The sequence below is a fragment of the Eumetopias jubatus genome, unplaced genomic scaffold, assembly GCF_037043125.1.
Source record: "Eumetopias jubatus isolate StellerSeaLion01/CBP00866 unplaced genomic scaffold, mEumJub1_p1.0 scaffold_12, whole genome shotgun sequence".
Classification (NCBI taxonomy): domain Eukaryota; kingdom Metazoa; phylum Chordata; class Mammalia; order Carnivora; family Otariidae; genus Eumetopias; species Eumetopias jubatus.
Window position 1 is genome coordinate 106047832 of NW_028274818.1, and position 22606 is coordinate 106070437.

General features: G+C 50.7%; 2 protein-coding genes across 3 annotated transcripts in view; both read right to left on the reverse strand.

The window, feature by feature from the left end:
- Positions 1–425: 425 nt before the first annotated feature.
- On the reverse strand, positions 426–3410 carry BHLHA15 (basic helix-loop-helix family member a15). Its single transcript, XM_028088466.2, has 2 exons — positions 3338–3410; positions 426–2655 (listed from the first exon to the last, which is right to left on the reverse strand). Exon 2 carries the CDS (start codon positions 2600–2602, stop codon positions 2054–2056), a length of 549 nt encoding a protein of 182 aa, XP_027944267.1. The 5' UTR covers positions 2603–2655; positions 3338–3410; the 3' UTR covers positions 426–2053.
- Positions 3411–4739: 1329 nt separating this feature from the next.
- Positions 4740–22606, reverse strand: part of LMTK2 (lemur tail kinase 2) — an 89712-nt gene continuing 71845 nt past the window's right edge. For both annotated transcript variants that reach the window (XM_088016713.1, XM_028088416.2), the window contains exons 10-14: positions 18492–18641; positions 14079–17061; positions 9946–10078; positions 9441–9683; positions 4740–8495 (exon numbers count right to left, since the gene is read on the reverse strand). In XM_088016713.1, the coding sequence (XP_087872839.1) occupies positions 8467–8495; positions 9441–9683; positions 9946–10078; positions 14079–17061; positions 18492–18641 (3538 nt within the window). In that variant the 3' untranslated portion in view covers positions 4740–8466. The remainder of the gene's footprint in view (positions 8496–9440; positions 9684–9945; positions 10079–14078; positions 17062–18491; positions 18642–22606) is intronic.

The window sequence follows — 22606 nt, forward strand, 5'->3', positions numbered from 1 at the left end:
GCAGCAGGTCTGGTCGGCAGGTCGGTGTGAGGCCCAGGGCTAGGGGGTCGCTGGCTTTGGGCGCCCTTGCAGGGCAGGAGGGCCCAAGACAAAGGCCGAGGGAGCAGACCCAGCAGCAGGCCTCACTGGCCCGTCACCAGACCTTTCCCCTCCCCTGCCCCCCATATTTAACACCCCAAAGCTCGACTGGGACCTTTAAGGGTCTTTTGTGATGAGGCCACAGGGGAAGAAGGACCAGACATCTGGGCCCAGGTCACCCTCTGGGAAGCAGAGTGGATGCAGGTGCCAGTTTGGGACAGAAGGAGCTCTGAAAGCTGTCATCCGCAAGGTGGTGACCCACAGACCCTCACACCACCCCTGGTCATCGGGCACGGTCTCCCGGACCGAGCCTCTGCTGGGCGCCCCCCCCCCCCCGCCCAGTGCCCTCAGCTCAGTCTGTCGGTTCCTTCAGCCAGTTCGGGGGTGCACTGAGCTCTGCAGGCCTTGCGCTGGGTCCCGGCCAGCAGGGCACCCACGGGGAGCACGGGCCCCATCAGTCCCGAGCTCCCAGCGGCCCCCGACCTCGGCTCCCATGGGCAGGATGTCCTGACCACGGACTTTCCCGAGTGGCCGCCTCCGAGGGGCAGGCCAGGAGCACCTGGGTCCCCACCCGACCATGCTGAAGGATGGCTGCGGCCAGACCAGGCCTCCCAGGGCCACCCTCCGGCGGGCCTGGCATGCGGCCCGCGGAGGGTCCAGCCAGTGCCTGACCTGGAAAGTGAGGACCGATGCGGCTAATGGCTGTTCGGCTCTCTGCCGTCCTTGCTGCTGACGCCAAGCCTGGCAGTGGATTAAGCGGCTGGGGCTGGGACCACCGGCGTTGGGAGGGCGGGAGGCGGCCCTCCGCTGGGGCAGCCCTGCTCCCGCGCTGCTCGGGCTCCCACCCAGGAGGGGCTTGGCCCCCCGGCGCCTCGGGGACAGCTCTGGCCTCAGGTGCCAGGCCACCCCTACCCTCCCCACGGCCCCTGTCACTGGGGTTCCTGCCTGAGGCACAGGGATGAGGGAGGAGAGATGCCAGGGGGCGTTGAGAGCGAAGTCGCCAAGCCTGTCGCCACAGAAGGAAGCTTGGCCCGAGGCAGCCAGGGGCCTGGCGAACTGCCCGGGCCTGCCCCGAAGGAGCAGCACCGGGTGGGGGAGGGCAGCTCCTGCCAACCCAGGCTCCTTCCCACGGAGGAGCCCTGCCGGGCCCCCGGCTCCACGCAGGGCCCAAGAACACCCGGAAGGTCTGTCAGACCGTCCTCTGCCACTGACATGACCCCGGCAGTGACCAGTATGATGGGTGGGACGCAGAGGAAGGCAGCGACTCCCAGCCTCCCTCCCGGACCTGACTCCGGCCCCGCAGCGCCAGGCCGCGTTCCCCTCCACAGTCAGGAGCCCCCACCCAGGCGGAGGTAGGAAAAGGTCCGAGCCGCTCTTCCCGCCAAGGTCTCTTTAGAATTAATTTGAGGTAATCGGATTAGTATTTCTAGGGGCTTGGGGGTTTCTATCTGACACATGCTGAATTACACGCATCAATCATGTCTGCTTAGCCACACTCCGTGGCCGTGGGCTCTGCTCGCTCTGTGCCTCAGTTTACCCCGAACGAGGAGGCTACATCGCAGGCTGGAGGAGGACCCTTCTGGGGCCTGGGCCTCCGCAGTTACTGGGGAGACTTACCCAGGCTGACCTTTTCCTGGAATCTCGCCTTGCCTCAGGAGGGAGTTGGGAGTGAAGAGAATTTAGTTACAAAGGCCTGTCCAGTGGGGCCCTAGTCCATTAAAAAGCAGGTCCTGGGACCTCTGTGGAGCTTTGGGCCTCACGTGGCCCAGAGCCATGGCCTGGACCAGGCCACTCACCGGTCTTGGCCCCTAGAGGCCAGGACGTGCTCCGCAGAGGGCAGCTGAGCGTTCAGGGAAAACGGAGCCACCGCCGGGGCCCACGTCCACGCGGGGTGTCACCACCAAGCTGGGGCTCTCGGCGCGGAGGCAGCAGGACCGGGAGGAGCGGGCCCGGCCGCCGGCCCCCAGGCCAGGCGCTAGGAGCCCTCTCGGAAGCTGTGGATCTGCGTGGAGTACCTCTGCAGGTGGCCCTCGGGCTGGGGCTCGGTGGCCCCCAGCGCGCCCCCGGCCACCTGCTGCTGCTGGTAGTGCTGGTAGAGCTTGGGGCCCGGCCCGTCCAGGCCTGGCAGGCGACCGCTGGACATAGTCAGGATGGTGGAGGTCAGCGACTTTATGTAGTTCTTGGCCAGCGTGAGCGTCTCGATCTTGGAGAGCTTCTTGTCAGCCCGCACGTGCGGGATGACCTCCCGCAGCGCCTGGAACGCGTTGTTCAGCTTGTGCATGCGCTGCCGCTCCCGCTCATTGCTCTCCAGCCGCCGCTGGACGCTGCTCTCCCGCCGGCCGCCGGGCCCCGAGGGCCCCGGCCGCCGGCGCCCACCCTCCGCCCGCGCCGCCCTGCTCCGCAGGCCCTTGGCCAGCTCCAGCCCCGAGCCCTGCTGGGGCCTGTCCGGGGTCCGTTCCCCTGCGGTGGCCTCCGTGTCCTGCAGGGGCAGCCGGCGCCTGGGGGGCCGGTTCTTGGTCTTCATGGCTCCAGGCTAGTTGTCTCCGCGGGGGGTGGCTCTCAGGGAGGCCCTCGGAACTGAAATCCAGAACACAGGCCACCCTGTGGTCACACGGCAGGCTGGTGGATGCTTAGGACGCCCCGTGGACACTCAGGGCAGCTGTGCCCGGCAGCCCCCTCACTGCCCAGTGGCAGCTGACCACTTGGTGCACAGTGACCCCAGGCCCTTTCCCCCTCACACACGGAAGCCCTGAGCCGAACCCCCACCCCATTCCCGTTTGACCTCAAGGTGATCCCCTCCGACTTTTCTCTGGTGCCCCCTCTCAACTGGACATGGGCTGATCCGGGGACCTTTCCCTGGCCCCCCGCTCCTCCCTGCCCCCTGAGCCTCGGTGGCCTTCAACACTTTTCTCAGACCACCCAGGGACGTGGCGGGACGCTAGCTCAGCGCAGGGTCTGCCTGAGGTTGCCGTGCCTCCCATCTGCCCTGATGGACAGGCGCCCGCTCCAGCCGAGGTCCCGGACCCGCGGCCCGCTGGATGTCACACATGCAGGGAAGACACTGGGGCCAGAACCGCTGCGGACATGGGGCAGCTGTCCGCGGTCAGAGGTCGACAGTGGCCCGGGCCTGCCACAGCCCCCAGTCCCACCACGTGGGCGGCCCCCCCCCACGTTTCCGCCCCCTCACCCCGACCCCACCAGGACCCGCCGCTCGTTCCTCTCCCCTCGGCCCCACCGGGACCCCCCCCCCACCACTTACCTGGAGATCCGCAGCTGCACGCGCCGGGGCTGCCCACGGGGGACAAGGACACGTCGCTTTAGCCGCCCCGGGCGGGGCCGCGGCCGCATGTAAATGAGCCCGCGGGGCGGGGCCGGGGCGGGGTCGGTGTGCGCGTGTCCCTGCCCGGCGGCGGGGGGCGGGGGCGCACCTGCGGGCAGGGAGGCGGGGCGGCGCCACCGCCCCCCCCCGCGCCCCCCTCCCACCCCGACTCCCGGCGGCCGGAGCCTGCCCGCCGCGCGGAGCCCGGGTCTAGAGCCCATTCGGCGGAGTGGGAGACTGAGGCGTCTGCGAGCCCGCGGGCGCGGAGGGAAGCCCTGGGACCGCGCCTGGCCGCCGCGCCTGGCCTTGGCGAGCCGAAGCCCGAGGAAGAGTTGGCGGAAAAGCCATTTTGCAGTAACACTAGTTTCTCAAAGGGGTAGCAGCCCCCGGGGGCTTCGCGAGGTCCCCCACCCCCCAGCACTCCGCCCGGCGCAGGTCCAGGGGCGAGTGGGCGGAGCCCTGCCCCGCCGCTGCGTGCGGGTCACGGGGACCTACGTGGTCCGAGGTCTCCCGAGGTCTCCAGCGAGGCGAGAGGTGCTCAGCTTGGGCTCAAAACCCGGCTTCCATCCACCTGCTTTGCTTAATCGCCGGCCTGCCTGCCTCCGTTTCCTTACCCTTCACAGCAGCCTGAAAAGGTGTTAAAAGCAGCCTCCGGCTTAGGGGTTCTTCCAGGCTGATGGGGCGCACCTGCAGTGCCGTGAGGTCCCGCGTGGGCGGAGGCTTAGGGGTTCTTCCAGGCTGATGGGGCGCACCTGCAGTGCCGTGAGGTCCCGCGTGGGCCTGGCCTCCCGCGCCTTGTGACCAGCAGGATCAGGGTCAGCGCTGATCTCGCACTTCTCCGAGGGCCTCACAGGGGTGCTCCTAGTCTCCATCTAGCCCCTGAGGGTCTCGGGGGAGTTGGTGGGACCGAAGTCGGGGCCAGTCCTGCTTGGTAGGAGGCTGTTACTGCGCTCCTGGCGGCTGGGACAGGGGAACGAGGGCCACTGAGGGAGGCTTGGTGCTGAGCGGATTAGCCTCTTGGCGTATAGCTCAGTAGAGGCTGTATCTCAGAAATTAAAATGCTTCCGAAACTCATCAATAAAGGCTTCCGATTACAGATACACTTTGAGGCAGCACAAGCATGACATTTGCAAGTTCAGTTTTTCAGTGATTATACAGACTTTCGTGTTCTCAGGAGCATGGGGGATGTAGGTCATGGAAAAGGGCACGCTTTCTCTAGACAGGGGCAGTGAGTGACCCAGGGCCACTGGCTGCTAGTGCCCACTGCAGGGCATTGCCAGGTCACCAGCCCTGGGCCTCGCAGAGCAGGGGGAAAAAACAGGAAAGAAACGCAGCAACAGAGTTTATAAATATATAACTATATTTATTTTGAATATTAAATAGTTTTTAAATTACAAGCAATTTATTGAATCACACTATGCATCAATATACAGTAAAAATCTTACAATTTAAAAATGTACACAATTTAAACTGAAAGTTCATTAGCTGTGATATTGCCGTGAACCTCTCACAACTGTGTTAAAGCACAACAGGGAAGCTGCGTGGGTGTGACTGCCCCCATGGGTCCTCACTTGCAGACCAGATTCAACAGTGGATGCACACACCGGCCCATTGGTAAGGTCTGCCTGCGCTTGTGTGAGCCTGAACAACCTAGTTCAAGCCCTTTGGGTAACAGGTTGTTGGTAGTTCAGTACTGTCTACGCATCTTTCAGAATTTACCTGTGTACTAAAGAGGAGTTTGTTAATAGCCAAAACTGGAGCCAGCCCCGCTACTATCAGGAATATTGTTTATGGGATTGAAATCTGAAGTAATTGAGTTACCCATTCTTATTTTAAGGCTACTTCTCATAAGGCTATTATTCTGAAGCCCCTATCACTGAAGCCCAACATTCGGAGCCTAACACTGGGCTCACTTCCCGAACTGTCAGATGGTGGGCTGAGTAGGGCAAAACCAGGCGCTGCCTCCCTCACGCCCCGGGGCCCCCAGGACAGACATGCAGTAAGTCGCTAACCCTACAAGTACCCTATGGAAAATATGAATACGAGGGAGTGGTTCTGAAAGGCGTTTTACGGCAGCAAAACATACAAAGACTTTTCTAAGATAAAACCCATTTCTATAGAAACAATCACCTGTACATTTAAAAATAGAACGAATGCTCTGTTTTCAATTCAGCTTCACAGAGCTTCTTCACCCTTAAGATGAATGGCTTCTTACCCAGATGCACAGTCCAAGTTCCAGAAGGATTTGGGGAGCACTTTTTTATTTTTTTACATTTCTTTTTCTGACTTATGGACAGGATCGTTTGATAACACAAATTAACATCTAGCTAGGAAGGAAATGAAGGTTCTTTTTATTATAGGATTTAAAATACGTAAACTCCACCAGAGTAGCACAAATTAAAACCTGATAGATTCCAAAGAAGGCCAGGAAAATACCACTGTGAACCAGGTATTATTAACCTCACCCATATTATCTGGAGAATTCCACTGATTTATTTCATTGCATAACTTATTAGAACAAGTTCGGTCTGAAAACCCACTATTGGTAACCAACGTAGTTAAAAAAAAAAAAAAACACCAAAAAACAAAAAGAAAACCTGACTTGAACAACAAAGCACATGCTGACACTTCAAAGATGGGCCAAAAATTCTAATCTACATAATTGGTTTCCCGTGTATTGCTTGAGATTTCAAAAGAACATGTTGACTCACATGTTTATTATAAATATAAAATCTTCCCCACCATGCAACACCACAGTAAGATTTACTACTCCAACCCACCCCCCCAACTCAATGTATAAAATGCTTTCTTTTGGCAATTAATCATGACAGCAAGATAGACCTAAAATAAATTAAAATGGGAATTAGGTTGTTAAAATCTCCTTAATCATAGTGGAAAAGGTACAGCCCCCACATATCAATAAATTTATCCCGGGCTGATTATACAAGAAGACTATATATTCTATGGATCTGCTTGACTTTAGTCATGAAATCTGAACTCGTTATAGTTTGAAAAAACTTGTATTAATTATCACCTCTCATATATCTCTCAACAAAGACTGATAGTTAGATGTAAAAATTCAGGAAACTCAGGAAGTCCTCATAGCAAGAAATTCAGAGTTATGACAGTTTTGGCAAAATCACCTTCTAATGCCCTATTAACTTTTCCTTGTTCAGCTCCCTGCTCACACCAAGTGGAGAGTAAAGGGGGCTCTTTCTCCATTCTGAGTTCTTGCTCGGGAAAGTTATTGCTAGTATAAAACGTTAGTGGAGCGAACTAGAATTGATAATAAAGGTCATAATTTACTTTGTAAACTCTAGCCAGTATACACAACTGCATCTTGCGCTAGGACCAGGGTTGCTGGGATTTCTATCACGCAGCCCCAGTGGACCTGTGTTACGCTGGAGTCGGGGAAGCAAATCAGCACCGGAAAACATTTGGGGTGAAGGGCCAGGGTGGTGACCACAGACCCGACACCCGACCCCGGTATACACGGCTTCACAGCGGACATGCCAAGCCTCCTTCAACACATGCTGCTCTAGTCCCTGGAAACTTCCTGATGTCAAAGCAGAACGCACAGAGTGCAGAATGAGGTCAGCTTTTTATCATGAACACCCAATTCCTGGCAACATTAGGAGGTGGCGCTGGACACACTCGGTCCTTTTCAAGGCAAGGGGAAAACGTGGTGCTTAATGCAGAAGGGAAGGGTCAGTGCAGATGAGTCCCAGGGCCGCATCCGGGTGGGAGGTCCCAACCAGGAGGACGTGCTGGCTGCGCAGGCTCGCCATGGTCTCTCGTCCCTGCTCCCAGCTGCGGGATGTAGTGTATCTCCTCGGTTACAGAGCCCGGCCGCCGCTGGCCGTGACGCGGGGTGGTTCTTCCAGGAAAACTCCAGGAAAAACTCTGGACGTTATTTGAAAGCTCAACACCCAGTATGTACAAACAGAATGAACTCAGACTGTCCTCGGCAACCAGAGCCCTGCACGGGCAGCTTCCTCCTTAGAGTTTGGCAGCGGCTGAAGGAAGGAGCTACAGGGACACCGAAGCCCCAGCAGCCTGTGCTTCCAAACACTAAGCAGAGGAGCCGGCGTGAGGGGAGGTGGTTCAGGGGCCACAGCAGAGCACGGCTCCCAGGGAGAGGGGCAGGACAGACACCCGGACGTTCTGACCCGAAGTGGACTTCTGGGGTGAACCACCTGTCAAGTTTAACCGAAGGGTCTAAAAAAATGGGGGAGTGGGGTGAGAGAATCACACAGAGGGGCTGCAAGACCCTTCAGCTCCTCAGAGAAGCGTCACTTGCTACAAGGAACCTGCGTTATAGAAAGAGACAAACGTATGTTTCATTCGGTCAACAGAACAAAGCAGTCTTTTTGGACTCATCAAAAGTACTTCCTATAAGAACAAAAAACACTAACATTAGGAATCATGTATCATTTACGAAAAAGTACCATATGTACAATTCCAACAATTCTAGACAGCAGAACACTCAAAAATTTAAACTTTACAAGTACCATGCAGAGCAAACAAACTATAAAACAGAGAAAGAAATCAAACTAGTGGATAGCACCAGCTTGACCTGCCTTATTTTCCTTGAATAATTTACGATTCTGTACAATATCAGGTACTCCTAGAACATTTATCCACAGTGCAATTACAGAAAGCAATTAGTGATTTCTTTAAAAATAATAAATATGGCTCACTGGTGCCCATTCCCATCGTGCTCCCCTGGGCCCTCACGCACAGAAGGGATGCACAGGTGTGGAGGCGGAGAACACCCCGCACGGAAAACAACCCCGAGCCTTCAGTTCCCCACACACCAGAGCAGGGTCGACGCTCCCCAAGGATGACCAGGGCGCGAGCACCTCCGGCGGGTGAGAGCGGCCCAGAGCCTCCCCCGCCGGGCTGCCCGCCGTGGGCACGGAGCCAGCGCAGCTCCGTCCCGGCCGCCTGAGTCTCTCTCCTGGGCCGGGCCCGCTGCAGCCGACGTGGAGGGATGTCGCCGCTGGGCTCGGTGCAGGAGTGCCGCCCTGGGGGAGCGGCCCGGGGCCCGGCAGCACATCTGTGTCCACCTAATCCTTTTCTCCGTCTTCGCTGCTTCCTAGTTCAGGGAGAACAAGCAAAGCCGGGTTTGCGAAGTGATCGGCACAGATAAAAATAGCGTGGACAGCATGTGACCTGCGCTACGGAAAGAGGAACTGAAGCTGGCGGTGGGGCTGCCCACCACCTGCTCGAGCCGTGGAGCTTCCTGTCACAGCGGCACCTGCCAGACTCCGGCGCACTCCCGCGCACACATCTGCTCAGCTCGCACGCCACTCAGTGTCCGTGCTCAGGGCCCAGGAGAAAGTCAGCCCTGATCTCTGACAGATCCCTAGGTAATGGGCGTTATCTAATCGGCACAATTAAACAGAGCACGAGCACAAATGAAAGCTCTTTATGTTTCATAGTTAGTATCTTAACTGCAACCTTCAAATCAAAATATGTACCTATTAGCATTTATCTTCCAATCGGGTTATGGGGAAAAAAGGATCCATATGTTCAGATAATACCACTTCAAATGCGCCCTGCCCGTGACTTCCCACCCAGGCCTCTGCTATCACACAAGACCAAGACTTAATGGCAAAATCAATATTCCCTGGGAAGAGCCAGAGCCCATTTGGGCTCAATCCCAAAATCTCGGGCCAAGTGTTTTTGAGAACGGCTTCTCTCTGGGGGAAAGCAGCAGAAAGGGGCGGGGGGTGGAGGGGGTTGTGGCAAAAAGGGAGAAAGGAGAAAAGAAGGTGGCAGACGCGCTGGAGCCAGGCCGCCACCGGGCTGCCTCGCCCAACAGGGGCTGCAAGGGGGCAGCTCGAGGAGCACTCGGTGTGTGGAGTGACAGAGGCCCACACGTGGGGGACTTGGCTCCGAGAGCGTGCGCTCAGGACTGTGAGGGCCTCGTAAAAGATTTTCTTACAATCGATGCTGCAAACACTAGGAAGGCACCAAATTAATAAGCACGCAAGTCCAGCAGGGATGGTCTCCCAGGCTGGCCCCCACCTCCTCTCACCTCCTTGTTCGATGTCCGAGTCAGTAAGGTGTGTGAGAGAAAAGCTGGCGATGTTGGCAGGAGAGATGGAGAATCTGGAATACGGCGGTGTGTGAGGCCAGCTCGGTTCCGCACTCCGGGGCGGCGGAGGTGGCGAGAAGTACTTGGACGTCTGAAGAGAAGGCTTAGAACTAAGAAGGTTACTTGTTGTCTTCGACATAAAAGGGTCGGGGGAGAAGTCGTCATCCCATTCAAAGCCTCCACCTAAAAAGAAAAAATAAAAACAGTTCTCCTTTTACAACAGAACAGAGAATCGCGGGGGGCGGGGGGAGAGGGGGGCAAGCACACAGGTGTGCCCTGCAGATCGACCAGAACCGACTCGGGCCTGACAGATGGCAGAGCTGCTCCCGGGTGTCTTAAGAGTGTCATTTAAAACAATCTGTGATGTTATCCTCCAAAAAGTTCACCTTATTCACAAAGCACTATTTTTTAGTTTCTTTTTAAACCCATCAGTGAAGTGAGGTACCTTCTTCATCAGTTGAGCTTTCCGAATTTATGCACCTGCTCAGGTAGGGAGAGCCTGAAGAAGGTGCCGGGCTGTTCAACTCAGGGCCACGTGCATCTCCTCCACAGTGCCCCAGCTCTTTGGTTGGGGTCTCCTGAAAAGCCAAAGAGAAATCCCCATCAGCGAAGGCCTGCTCTCCAGAGAGCCCCACCCCCTCCCCCGCTCCAGTGTACACGTGGCAGGCCAGCACTGTGTCTGACCGAGAGGGTGGGCTCCGGGCCTGGGGAAGCTGCAATAGGAACACACAGCCCCGTCTCTCCCACCAAAGCAGTTCTGACGCCGCACAGAATGCATGCAGCAGCTGCCGGAGACCTCCGAAAAGTAAACATAGCAGGCCGGTTGGGCAAGAACGCCAGAACTCAAAGTACACCAACGCAGCCGTGCATCTGCTGTCCTCCCACTGCCCCTGCCTCAACGGCTCCGGGCCTGGACCCAGCACAGCTCGAGATCCAAAGTGGCCACGGGGGTGGACAGAGAGAGCTCCGGAAGCCCTTTGGTTCTGGTTCTGAAGCAGGCAGGAGGTCTTCTGACCCTCGGAGGCTGGGCGGGGGGATTCTACATTTTCCCCCTCCATTCTCTTGCTCCCTAGCCCCGAGCAATCCTGGGGTGACAGGCACCTATACCCTGAGGGAGGTGACCTCCCTCTCCGCCTGGAGGAACTGCCACCCCAGAGAGTGAGAAGCCCAATGCTTGTCTTCCTCTGTCGAGCGGCATGAAGTGAGCAACACAGGGTGCTAACGAAAGCCCCAGCTCTTGGGGGTGGGGGGCGCAAGACAACCGGAAGTACCAGAGACAGCACGGAGAGGGAGAAGCTCAGGAAAGCGACCCCATCAAGTTTATGAGCTCCCGCCTTACCTCCGAGCTGCGCGTGCTAGAGCTGACTCTCAAAAGCACACCAAAGCTCTAAGAACTGAACTGCAGGGCGGACCATGGCCAAGATCCATCCTGGCCAGTGGGGGGCACATGCAGAGGACAGACTCAAATGGTACAGCAAAAGCTTTGAAAGGGGAACCCCAATCCACAGAAGGACGGTTAGAACTTGTGACCTGAATCCCAATGGGTCAATGCCTGCTAGAACAAAAATGTCAGCAGTCTCCTTAGAATCTAAACAAGACACAGAGTCACGTAACACACTAAGGATACAATCTAAAATCAGTCCGGATACAAAGAATCAGGAAACTCTCAATGCACAAGACAATCTACAGATACCATGCCAAGGTGACACAGATGCTGAGATTCTCTGAAAGGCTATCATGAAAACGTTCCTACAAGCAAGAGGAAACGTTCTTGAAATGAACGTAAATAGACAAAAGTTTCGGCAAAAGAGATAAAAATAATAATAAAATGCCAATTTCAAAATAGAAAAACACAGCAGCTGAAACCTAAAAGCCCCGTGGATGGACTTAGTATCAGAATGGAGATGACCAAGAGTGAGTGAGTTTGAAGGAGATCAACAGAAATGACCCAATCTGAACAACAATGAAAACTGAAGAAAGAGCCAATGGGCCACACACCACAGTCTGACACTGGCATGTCAGCCGGAGGGGACCTGGAGCGTGATGAAAGAAAGCATTCAGGCAAATAATGGCTGAAAGGTTCTTGAATTTGGTGAAAGACATAAGACTACAGATTCAAGATGCTCAGCAAATTTGAAACAGGGTAAATTCAAAGAAATCCATGCCAATAATCAAACTGCTAAGAAGAAAAAGAAATTTTGCAAAGAAAGAAATCCTGGCAGCAATCAGACATAATACTGAGAGAACAGTCAACTCAGAATTCTATATTCAGAGAAAATATCCTTAAGGAATGAGGGAAATGAAGATTATCTGTCAGTAGGTTTGATTTAAAAAAAAAAAAAAAAAAAAGGAAAAAAAGGCCAAACAAACTTCTTCAAACAGAAGGGAAAGAATCCTAGAACATCAAAAATGTAAAGAGAGAAATGGTAGGGACTGTCTTGGTATACAGAACCCGATTAGTCTCCCCTTGAGTTTTTCTTTTCTTTTCTTTTCTTATGTTATGTTAATCACCATACATTACATCATTAGTTTTTGATCCCCTTGAGCTTCTTAAAACATGTTTGATCGCTGGGAGTAAAATGCGGAGCACTGTCTGATGGGGCTTCAGTGTCCGTGCCTGGAATATACCAGACAACGGTAATAAAGTTTCTGCATTCCACATGAAATGGTAAAGTGCTGACTCTAAATAGATTGTAAAGAGTCAAGTACGTGTATTGTAATCTCCAAAACCACTACAGAAAAACTATACTGAGAGAAGATACACAGCAAAAAATGCGATAGATAAATTCAAAGGTAATACTAAAAAATGCTTAAATTACCACAAAGACGACAGGAAGGAAGGAGGAAGCAAGAACCAGAGGAGCAAACAGAAACAGTGAATAAAATAGTACGCCAAAATGCAAACAAGACCAATTTTATTAAATGTAAGTGGCCTAAAACCATCAATTAAGAGAGAATTTTTCAGAATAAAGAAACTCTTTGCTATTCACAAGAAACTAATGTCAACCATAATGGTACAGTAACACTGAAAGTACAAGGACGAAGAAAGACACATCATGCAAATACCAATCAAGAGAAAACCACGAGTGGCTACATGAGTATCCGACAAAATAATACAGAAGGACGTTATGTAACAATAAAACAGGTCAAGTTCGACCTTTTCAAGATCTAGTGATCTTAAATGTCCATGCAGCTAACAGAGCCACAAAACAGAAGCAGCACAAATGAACGGAAATGAAGAGAGAGTCAAATCCACAATCGCAGCTGGAGACTTCAAAACCCCTCCCTCCTCCCGCCCTCTCTCTCTTCCCCCCTCCCCCCACCACAGATGGACTCCTGGCACACAGGAAAATCAGCAGCAGTGTAGAAGAACTGAACACTATCAACCATCTAGACCTGACAGGCTCTTTCTTTTTAAAGATTTTTCAAAATTTACTTAAATGGGGGGGGGCGGGGGGAGGAGAGTGCACACACACGTGCATGAGCAGAGGGAGAGGGAGAAGCAGGCTCCCCGCGGAGCTCCATCCTGGGACCCTGGGATCATGACCTGAGCCGAAGGCAGATGCTTAACCGACTGAGCCACCCAGGCGCCCCTAGGCACATTCTTTCAAGTACACACGGAACATTCACCAAGACAGACCACGGCCAGGCTCTAAAACAAACCTCTGTAAGTTCAGAGGAACTGAAACAATACCAAACCTGCTCTCTGACCTTAACGGAATTAGCCTAGAAATCAATTAACAGGGGTGCCTGGGTGGCTCAGTCGTTAAGCGTCTGCCTTCGGCTCAGGTCATGATCCCAGGGTCCTGGGATCGAGCCCCCGCATCGGGCTTCCTGCTCTGTGGGAAGCCTGCTTCTCCTTCTCCCACTCCCCCTGCTTGTGTCCCTGCTCTAAAAAAGAAATCAATTAACAGATGCAAGAAAATCTTCAGCCCTTCATTTGTAGAGAGGCTGAAGTCTGAGCTCACAGAGCAGTGCTCAGCAGGCACAGGAGGGCGGGAGGGTCTCAGATTCCACCGCTGCCTGGTCCCAATCCGCAGGGACCACCTGTGGCCGGCACCTCTGGGGCTACCTGTGAGCCATGGACTGTTCCAGCCTGCACCTGCGTGCTGGCTATTGCTGCCAACTGCTGATTATGGAAATTTGGTCTGTAAAGAGGAGCTGATTTCAGTAGGACTCTGTCAGCAAATCCAGAAGGGGCATCCAGGTCTCCTTCCCTTCATTTAATAGTTCCCTGTTCAAACTACATTTCTGCATATTCTTGAAACTGTAACCAACCCAAATTCCTATTTATTTGAGAGAGAGCGAGAGAGAGCATGCACACACACGAGCAGAGAGGAGAGGGAGAAGCAGGTTCCCTGTCCGCAGGGAGCTCAATGTGGGGCTTGATCTCGGGACCCTGAGATCACAACCTGAGCCAAAGGCAGACGCTTAACCCAGGCCCCCCAAATTCCTATTTTTGAGGAATCATAAAACAGATTGGCGGCCTCAAAACAGCAATCAGGAAAACAAAGCACACTTGATTTCCTAACACACCTTGGAATTCTCTAATATGACAGTTTGGAGGTTAACAGGTACCTGGTCAAACAGATAGACTGTGACATCGTCAAAAAATGTCACTGCCTTCTTTTCTTTTTTCCAGTCATCGGGGAGCTGATCAATGGCAACGGTGGCTGAGGGTTTCAACAGGCTCCGTAAGTGCTTTCCATCCTCGTTACTGAGGATCACAGGCACGGGATGCTCGGTCTCATCCTCCGACTCAGAGCTGAGGCTGTGCAGGTTGAACGCCCGCAGGTCCTCGTCGGAGTCGTCACTGTTTTCGTCTTCCTCGTCTGCCTCAATGCCGTCCTCAGAGAGGTCAAGCATGCCCGACACACCAAGTTTCCCCAGGTATTTCCCTTCGATATCTGGCTCTTTCAACTTGTGGCCCTCGGCGTGGCCGCACAGGGTCTTCTCCACCGTCAGGTCTGACGCGCTGCTGGAACAGAGGGTGGCATTTGCAAAGGCGAGGAGCTCGTTGGTGTTGGTGCCAGTGGAGGCGAGCGTGCAGGGGCGCTCCTCTTGTGCCTCAAAGTCATCACAGCTGCTTAGCTCGGAATTCAACAAACTCAAGGGACTGCCAGCCTCGTCTTGAGGAGGAGGTGTCTGCTTGGAAACATCAGCTGGTGCCGGTTCCAACGTTTCTCTCAACTCCAGGTGACTGGAATCTTGCGACACAGGTAGACAACTTTGGTCTGGCTGGCCATGTCTGGTTTCCCGGCAACCGTCCCTGGTGCCAGGACTTTGCTCTGGAATGACTGGCTCCGGCAGGGGCTGATCCGTTACCAATTCCAAGGCTGAAGCTGAGGGTCCTGGGACCCCCTCGGACTTCTTATCCGGCTCAGAGTCATTATCTGAGAAGTAAGCAGAGTCTCGGTATGAGCTCTGAGGGCCAGGTGCAAATGTCTGCGAGGTCACTTCTGTACCTCTGTGGCCATTGGCTGCGTCTGAGATGACAATGACCGGGTTGGGAGGCAAACTGCTATGACCGCTGTCACCTGCTGTGGACGGCTCTGAGGCTGCGGCGCCGTCAGAAGCAGGGTGCAGAGTCCATTCAGGGGACTCCAAGTTTTCAGTCTCGTAGCCACTGTCTGCAGGCTTATCAGGGGGCAGGAGTTTCTGAGGCGTGTGAGAGCCTAACGAACCCAATAAAACTTCATGGACATCCACTGAATCCAGAGAGTCTGGGGTCTCCACAGACTGTTCTGAAGTCGGAATGGGTGTTGACAAGCTGTCTTCTAAAAGGCTGTCTTGACTGGTTGAGTCCGAGGAGAGGACGGACACCAAGCCCCCCTCTTTTGTAGCATCTTTACAATGCAGCTGACTCAAAGTCTCCACGGCTTCCACGTTTTTCTCCAGCAGACTATTGCTGTGATGGTCTTCTGAAAGGGGCTGGTTTTGTAAGTTCTGTCTCAATTCTGGAAGATTATTTCCTATACTCACCTTATTGGCAAAAAGGTCATCAACAAGAACCGAGTCACTTTTGGTCAGTCTCAAGGTCTCTGGACTTTGGTGGGTCAAGTCATGGGACCTGTCGCCAATGCTGTGTGCTTTGGCATCAGTTGAGGGGATTACAACTGTGACGGCCACAGAGTCTGGACTGATTTCTTGGCAGAGACAGTCTTCATGGACACTGACATCTGAACATGTGGGTTCTCCCTGCTTCAGGAACATATCTGGAGGTACATGATGAGGTGTTCTTTCTGTTTCGAGAGAGGTAGGAGGTACCTGCACTTCCGGGGAAGACTGTGATGAGGTATTCAAAGTGTTGTCCTTGAACACGACACCTGTGTCTTTACCTTTTGCGCTTACGTTTTCCTGCAACAAAGAAAAGCCTGGTTTATTTTCAGCAAAGTTAACCTCAGGATCTAAAGAATTTCTACGTGGAGTTTCTAACATTGTTTCAGTGAAACCAGCGTTTTTAAGTTCTGTTTGAAGATCATTTACATGTTCTTTGCCAGACAATGAGTCTTTTAGTAAGTTTTTCTCTTGAAGAAATAAAAAGTTTTCTGACAATTCTTGAACAGTCAGTGGATCAAAATTATCCTGGTGCAAAAGGTTTTCTGATAAGCAAAGAGGCTCAGAGTCAAAAAGCTTACGGGGCTTTTCTTTCTCAAAGTGGCATGTTGTTACCGACTCTCTGGAGGCATCCAGACTTGAACTTAAAGTGGTCGGCTTCAAGTCCGTTTGAACTCCGTTTAGTTCCATTAAGTCAAATATTTTTTGGTGACTGGGCAGACCATCTGATTTGTCCAGATCATTAAATATACTGTTGAAGGGGCTCTCAGGGCCCCTGGGAACATGGACGTCCTCGGGGATGCTGGAATCTTTGGGGTCTGTACTGCTTTGGAAGAAATCCTCATCTGTACTGGACTCCTCAAATTCAAGATTCTTGAGTGTCAGAAACTGGGACGTCTCATCACTTATCTTCTCTGGGTTATCCATCTCAGTTGTGAGCAGTGCAGGCGGGTAATCGAGCTCCAAGTTGCTACCGCTTTTTTCTTCCAACTGGATGTAATAGTCGCTTCCAACAGAAAGGTTGTGGGCATCAAAAACAGGAACCACTCCAGGGGCCCCACGGGGGACATCCTGGCCACTGTCGTCTTGTTTCCCTGGCCCGGGATCTGAAAGTGAACTCTCAAAAACTTCAACTGGAAAAAAGATGCTTGTGTAGGACAAGGCTTCGTCTGGGGCGCCCCGACTGTGCTCATCAAAGTGGTCATGCTTAGCCGCCTCCCAGACATACTCAAAGCTCAGGCCCTGGCTGGTCTCAGTCACGGTGAGGACCTCCTCCATCTCGCGACCAAGCCGATCCCTGGCAAAATGGTCGAGAATTGGGAAGGCAGCATTACTTGAAGTGTCTCTGCTATTTGTATTTGGTTTAAGAGCATTCCACTGTTGTTCAAAGTCAACTTCTGAGTCCCTTTGGCTTTGCATCCGCAGGTAGGTGAGCAATCTATGCACATCCTCGGCTGCTGGTCTCTTGTCTGGTGACAGCCAGCAAAATTGCAAAACTTCATACCTGAATGACAATTGAGAGGTAATTAATAGATTGATGGTAAATTGCTTTATTCATTTTTTTTAAAGATTTTTCATTTATTTATTTGACAGAGAGAGTGACAGAGTAGCAGAGGGAGAGAGAGAAGCAGACTCCCAACTGAGCAAGGAGCCTGATGTGGGGCTCAAACCCAGGACCCCGGGATCATGACCCGAGCCAAAGGCAGACACTCAACGACTGAGCCACCCAGGCGCCCCAATGGTAAACTGCTTTAAAATAAGAAAGGACTTCACAAGAACTCCTAAGCCAACCCAACACCTCAAAAGTTTCTATGCTATGATCACTGCTGACCACATGAAGCAGCTCAGTTCATGGTGAAAGAGGAAATAAAGAAATATAAAAATATAAAATCCTAGTTTTTTGTGTTCCCAGGACACTTCACGGTATTGGTGTCTGTCATTTGTTTTTCTAGTGTGTATCCAGTGACTTAGCCCCAGAATTTAGAAACAGTTTTAACATCATCTCCTCTTTAAAACATTATCACAGGTATCCTGTGTAGTAAAGACTGCACTTGTCTTGCATTTTTAGATTTACTCACTTTATTTTGCAAGAATTCTCAGAGACAAATTCTGTTGTAACTAATATCTAACTATTCCCCCCAATAAAAAGTAACACTACGATCTTATGTAGCACATGGTTTCCTTAGATCAGAAAAGTAGCGGAAAGTGGAGGGAAACAGTAGAAAATGAAATCCAAAGAAGGCAGCAACCAGGAGCTGGGTCTTCCAAGGGTTGACTGAATAGAGCCATCATCTTAAGCTGGTGCCAAGAGCAGAAGGAAAGACAAAGATGACTTCAAATTATTAAATGTATAGAGTCCAGATCCAGTTATTCTGAGTGAAACGGTTCCCGCAGCGTGGGGAGCTGAGCGATGCCTAAGTACAGGGGCTCACCTTGCTTCAGAGGCAGTGTGCGCTGGGCACATAGTGGTGTAGACAGAGGCTTAGAAAGAGGTAAACCTTACCCTAATTGGCACTGGAGTAAGAACTGGTCCAAAGACTCATATGAAGTAAATTTGTTTTGCAAATGTCAACATACATTATGCAAATTAGCTCCCACTGCCTATTTAAATATTATCGTTTCTATGCTCTTTTCGCACATATTAGGTATCACTTACAAAAATAGCCTCATTTTAAAACAATTCCACAACAGGAAACTCCCTTAATATTGACTTTTCTGAATTAGTTCAGACTTCACATTTTTTCTTATTGCATGTAATTCATAAACCCCTACTTGTTCTACACACTTAAAAAAAACATTAAATTTTAAAAATAGATCGAAAATCAGTTGTGAATAATACAGTTTGCTTTTCATAACACTTATTGTTTAAAAAGAGGGAATATACAACTAACACCCAAAGAAAGAGACAACAAAACGTAAAATGGAGTTACCCACCATCTATCAGAATAAGGCTGCTCCAGCTGAGGCTTAGGGAGCTTTGTGTCTCTCTCTCGAATCACCTGATTGAGAACATCTAAGTTGGAAAGGCTGGAATAAGGCTGAGCAGCATTATCAAAAAGCTCCCAAAGTGTCACACCCAGGGACCTGTGGAAAAAAGAAAACAGTTATTTTCTCTTCCCTTTACAGATGTCAAATTTTTCAGCACCAATATCTTCATTTGTACACTCATTAGTGACTTTACGAACAAGGTGTGTACTGAAAAGGTTATTAAAGATAACTCTTCAAAGACTTTTAAAAAGAGGCATTTTCAATAAGATGAGGACAAGTATGCCTCCTCATACTTACATATTTACTACAGAATACTCTAGAAGTTTTGGCCAATGCAAAAAAAAAAAAATCAAACAGATAACAGGCACAATTATAGAGAGCAGCTAATGTGACTGTCAACTTTAAAATTCAAGAAATTATTTGAAAGATCGTGGGGCGCCTGGGTGGCTCAGTCGTCAGGCGTCTGCCTTTGGCTCAGGTCATGATCCCAGGGTCCTGGGATCAAGCCCCACATCAGGCTCCCTGCTCTGCAGGAAGCCTGCTTCTCCCTCTCCCACTCCCCCTGCTTGTGTTCCCTCTCTCGCTATCTCTCTCTCTGTCAAATAAATAAATAAAATCTTTAAAAAAGAAAAAAAGAACATTAGAATTATTTCAGAGTTTAGCAAAATGGTGAGATATAAGATAAAATCCTGAGGTGGACAAAAAAAAAAAAAAATCCCATTCACAATAGCAGTAAACACCAGAAAATATATCAGAGAAACCTTTATATAAACAAATAATCTCTTCTTTGGTGGATCCACACATTTCCTTAACAGTGTGGGTTTGGTTGCTATTAGGAAGGGACTTCTTGCCATCATTCTTCCATCTATTTGTGTGTCTGCCACCTGCCCGAGCCTCTCGATGCCTCCAGGTTCTCGGCTGTTACCACAGGCAGGAGGGAATGCCCCTTCTTGGTACCCATCCCGTTCTCTCACGCCAAGTGCTCTGTCGCCATGGAAACGGCCTCTGCAGCTCAGATGTACACTTAACTCTCCATCTCCTTTGTGCAGTCTCTGGGTTTCTATCCCAGCACGAGCCTTTGGTCGTGTAGCAGCATCTCCTATCACTGCAATGGCCCCTAAATCTGGCTGACCACCTGTGTCATCTAGAATAGAGAGGTATTTAGGACCCACCCCCAAGAACTCTCAGTTGGTAGATGCAGGTATGGCCTAGGAAACTGTAGTTAAAAAGTTCACTAGTGATTCTGACATCCAGCCAGGTTTGGGTATTGATGGTTTACGTGACTTGGATCAATACCTCCAGAATGCTTGTTTGAATAATAAACTGCACTGAATGAGTAAGTCTATTATTTGACACTGTACAGTACAATCTAACTTATGAGTTAATTTCTCTATGCTAACTTCACAAGTCAGTGAAAAAAAATCAGCATATTCAGTATCTAAGTTGAGAAATCACTTCTATCAGAGAAAATAAATGGACCCAAATTTCACAACTCAATTCAAGAAATAAAACATTTCTTCTCCCTGGCACAGACTTGCCAGAGGCAGAGGGTCGTTCTGGATACAAAAAAGTTTAAGACACTATTGATGACATTAGGGAATTTATAATCTAACTGAGGAAAATAAGAAATTCACATGAAACACTAAAGACCAAAGAGATAGTATATAATTAATGGCAAAATGAGTGTTACCGCCACCATGCTTGGTGTGATCTTGGGCATATAACTACCTGTGTCAATTTCTCCAAATCCCTGATTTAACTCACTTTCCCTCCCCCATTCCCAAATCAAAGCCCTCTCCAGCCCCAGCCCACCCTGTTCTTCAGAGGACACGAAGCATGGGCTTTCTCAACTCCCCACTCCACCAATCCTAGCATCTCTATGCATCCCCTACTCATCTCCTCAGGCCACAGAGAAAGATGAGACACGTCTCCTCCTCCAGGTCTGTCCCTCCCCCAGAGCTCTCTACTCTACCCCATGCGGCGCCCTCCAGGGTAACCACCACCAATCACTCGCTGATCCCTAGCTCTTCCATTCTTCACTTTGTACTGGCTCTTACGTCCTTGAGTACCACTGGCCTCTCCCCTCTGGGGAAAAAAGAGCGTCCTGTAGTTCTTACCCTCTTTTCCACTAAGCTCTCTAAGAGAGGCCCCTGTTGATCCCCCTGGTACAGGGCAGCGTGGGCCCTGCCTTGGGCCGCAGTTGGCACTACTGTTGGCCCTACCACCAGAGACTTCTCAAAGCGTTAGCAACAAGGGTGGGCTGTCTCTGGGAACACAGGCTAAGTTTTCAGGTCCAACACCTTGCTAGGAACAGTAAAAATATGGATGAAGCACACAGAGCATCTTTTTAAAGGTATCAAAGATGGGCTAACGGAATTGCCAGGAAAAACTCTAGAACTTGAAGAACTAAGGAGAATACTAAAACCACCTTTGAGCTGGTGCCTTTGCTGAAGCACAGAACTCGGGCTTTTGTGGTCTTGGTTTACAAGGCAATGCGGGTGGTGGTAAATAGGCCAAAGCCCTGGGCCTGCCGAAGCTAAGGGGAATCACAGAGACACCTCCTCACAGTGAGATTAAACCTGCCCCCTGCCTCCCTCCAGGAGCCTGAAAGGCAAGCTGACTCAGCACTAGGTGCTGTTAGTGTATGTGTGTACAAGTGTGTGTGTGTGTGTGTGTGTGTGTGCATGTGTAAGGGGGGGGCGTGTGGTCCCTAACAAGCTGTAACCACAGAGCTGATCCTTGATTGGATTTGCAGCCCAAATTCACAACACCTGAGTGTTCAAAAAAAACCTTCATCTGAATATGTGAAGCTCTCATACATGGCAGGACCCCGTGGTATCCAACACAAGCAAGTAAGTGTGGATCCTCTCTGGAGGAATGCTCCCCAATTCTAGGTTTCCAAGATCCTCACCCCAAGGAAACAAGGCACCATCAGGAACCAGCAAGATCAAATCCACTAAGACTTCCGCTACCAGAAACATCTGATGCAGATCATAATCCAACTGTTTTAAAAACACTGGGACATGTTTTAAAAAACCAAATAGATTTCCTAAAACTGAAAAGTCAGTAGCTGAACTACACAAAACTTAATAGAGAGATTTAACAGAAGAACAGACACAGCTGAAGAGAGAATTTTTAAAAAGAGAAAGAATTAGTGGCTGGAACACAGGTCTCAAAATTATCTAGAGCGTGGCCCAGAGTCAAAGAGATAGGATATATAAAGGAGAGATGAAGAGATAGAAGGCAGAGCAGGAAGGCATGACACACATCTAAACGGACTTCCCAAAAGAGAGAAATGGAGCAGAGGCAGTATTTGAAGGGTAGGCCTGAGAACACCACCAACCTATAGATCTGAAAAGCCAAATAAATCCCAAGCAGAAAAACATAAGAAATCCACACCCATACACATCATAGTGAAACTACAAAAAAACCCACAAAAAACAAAGAGAAGAATTTAAAAGCAGCCAGAGAGAAAAGGTCACATTACCTTCAAAGAGCTTAGGTAGACTTACAGCTGACTTCTCAATAGCAACAATGGAAGCCAGAAGACAGTAGAACGATCTCTTCAATATGCTGAGAGAAAGTAACTGTCACCAAGTAAAAATATATTTCAAAAATGAGGACAAAATAAAGGTATGTTCAGACCTACAAAAAACTGAGAGTCTGTTACCAGCAGGCCCTCACTATAGGAAATTCTGAAGGACATACTTCAGACAAAGGGAGAATGATCCCAGATGGAATTTCTGAGATTAAAAAAAAAAAAAGAAAGAAAGAAAAAAGAAAAAAAAAGAATGAGGAGCAAAGTGATTTAATTACGTGGATAAACCTAAACAAAAAAGCTTAAAAAAACCAATAATAACGTCTTGTGAGGATAAAAGAAAAAAAATACCCAATAAGATATAATTGTGTGTGTGCATGCATGCATCCACGCGTGCGTGTGTGCGCACACAGGTGCGTGTGTGTCCATGCATGTGTGTGGTGTATAGTTAAACCAAATTAAAGTATGTTAAAGGTCCTTGTATTGTTCCGAGAGAGGCTCAAAATATGAGCCAATATTAGAC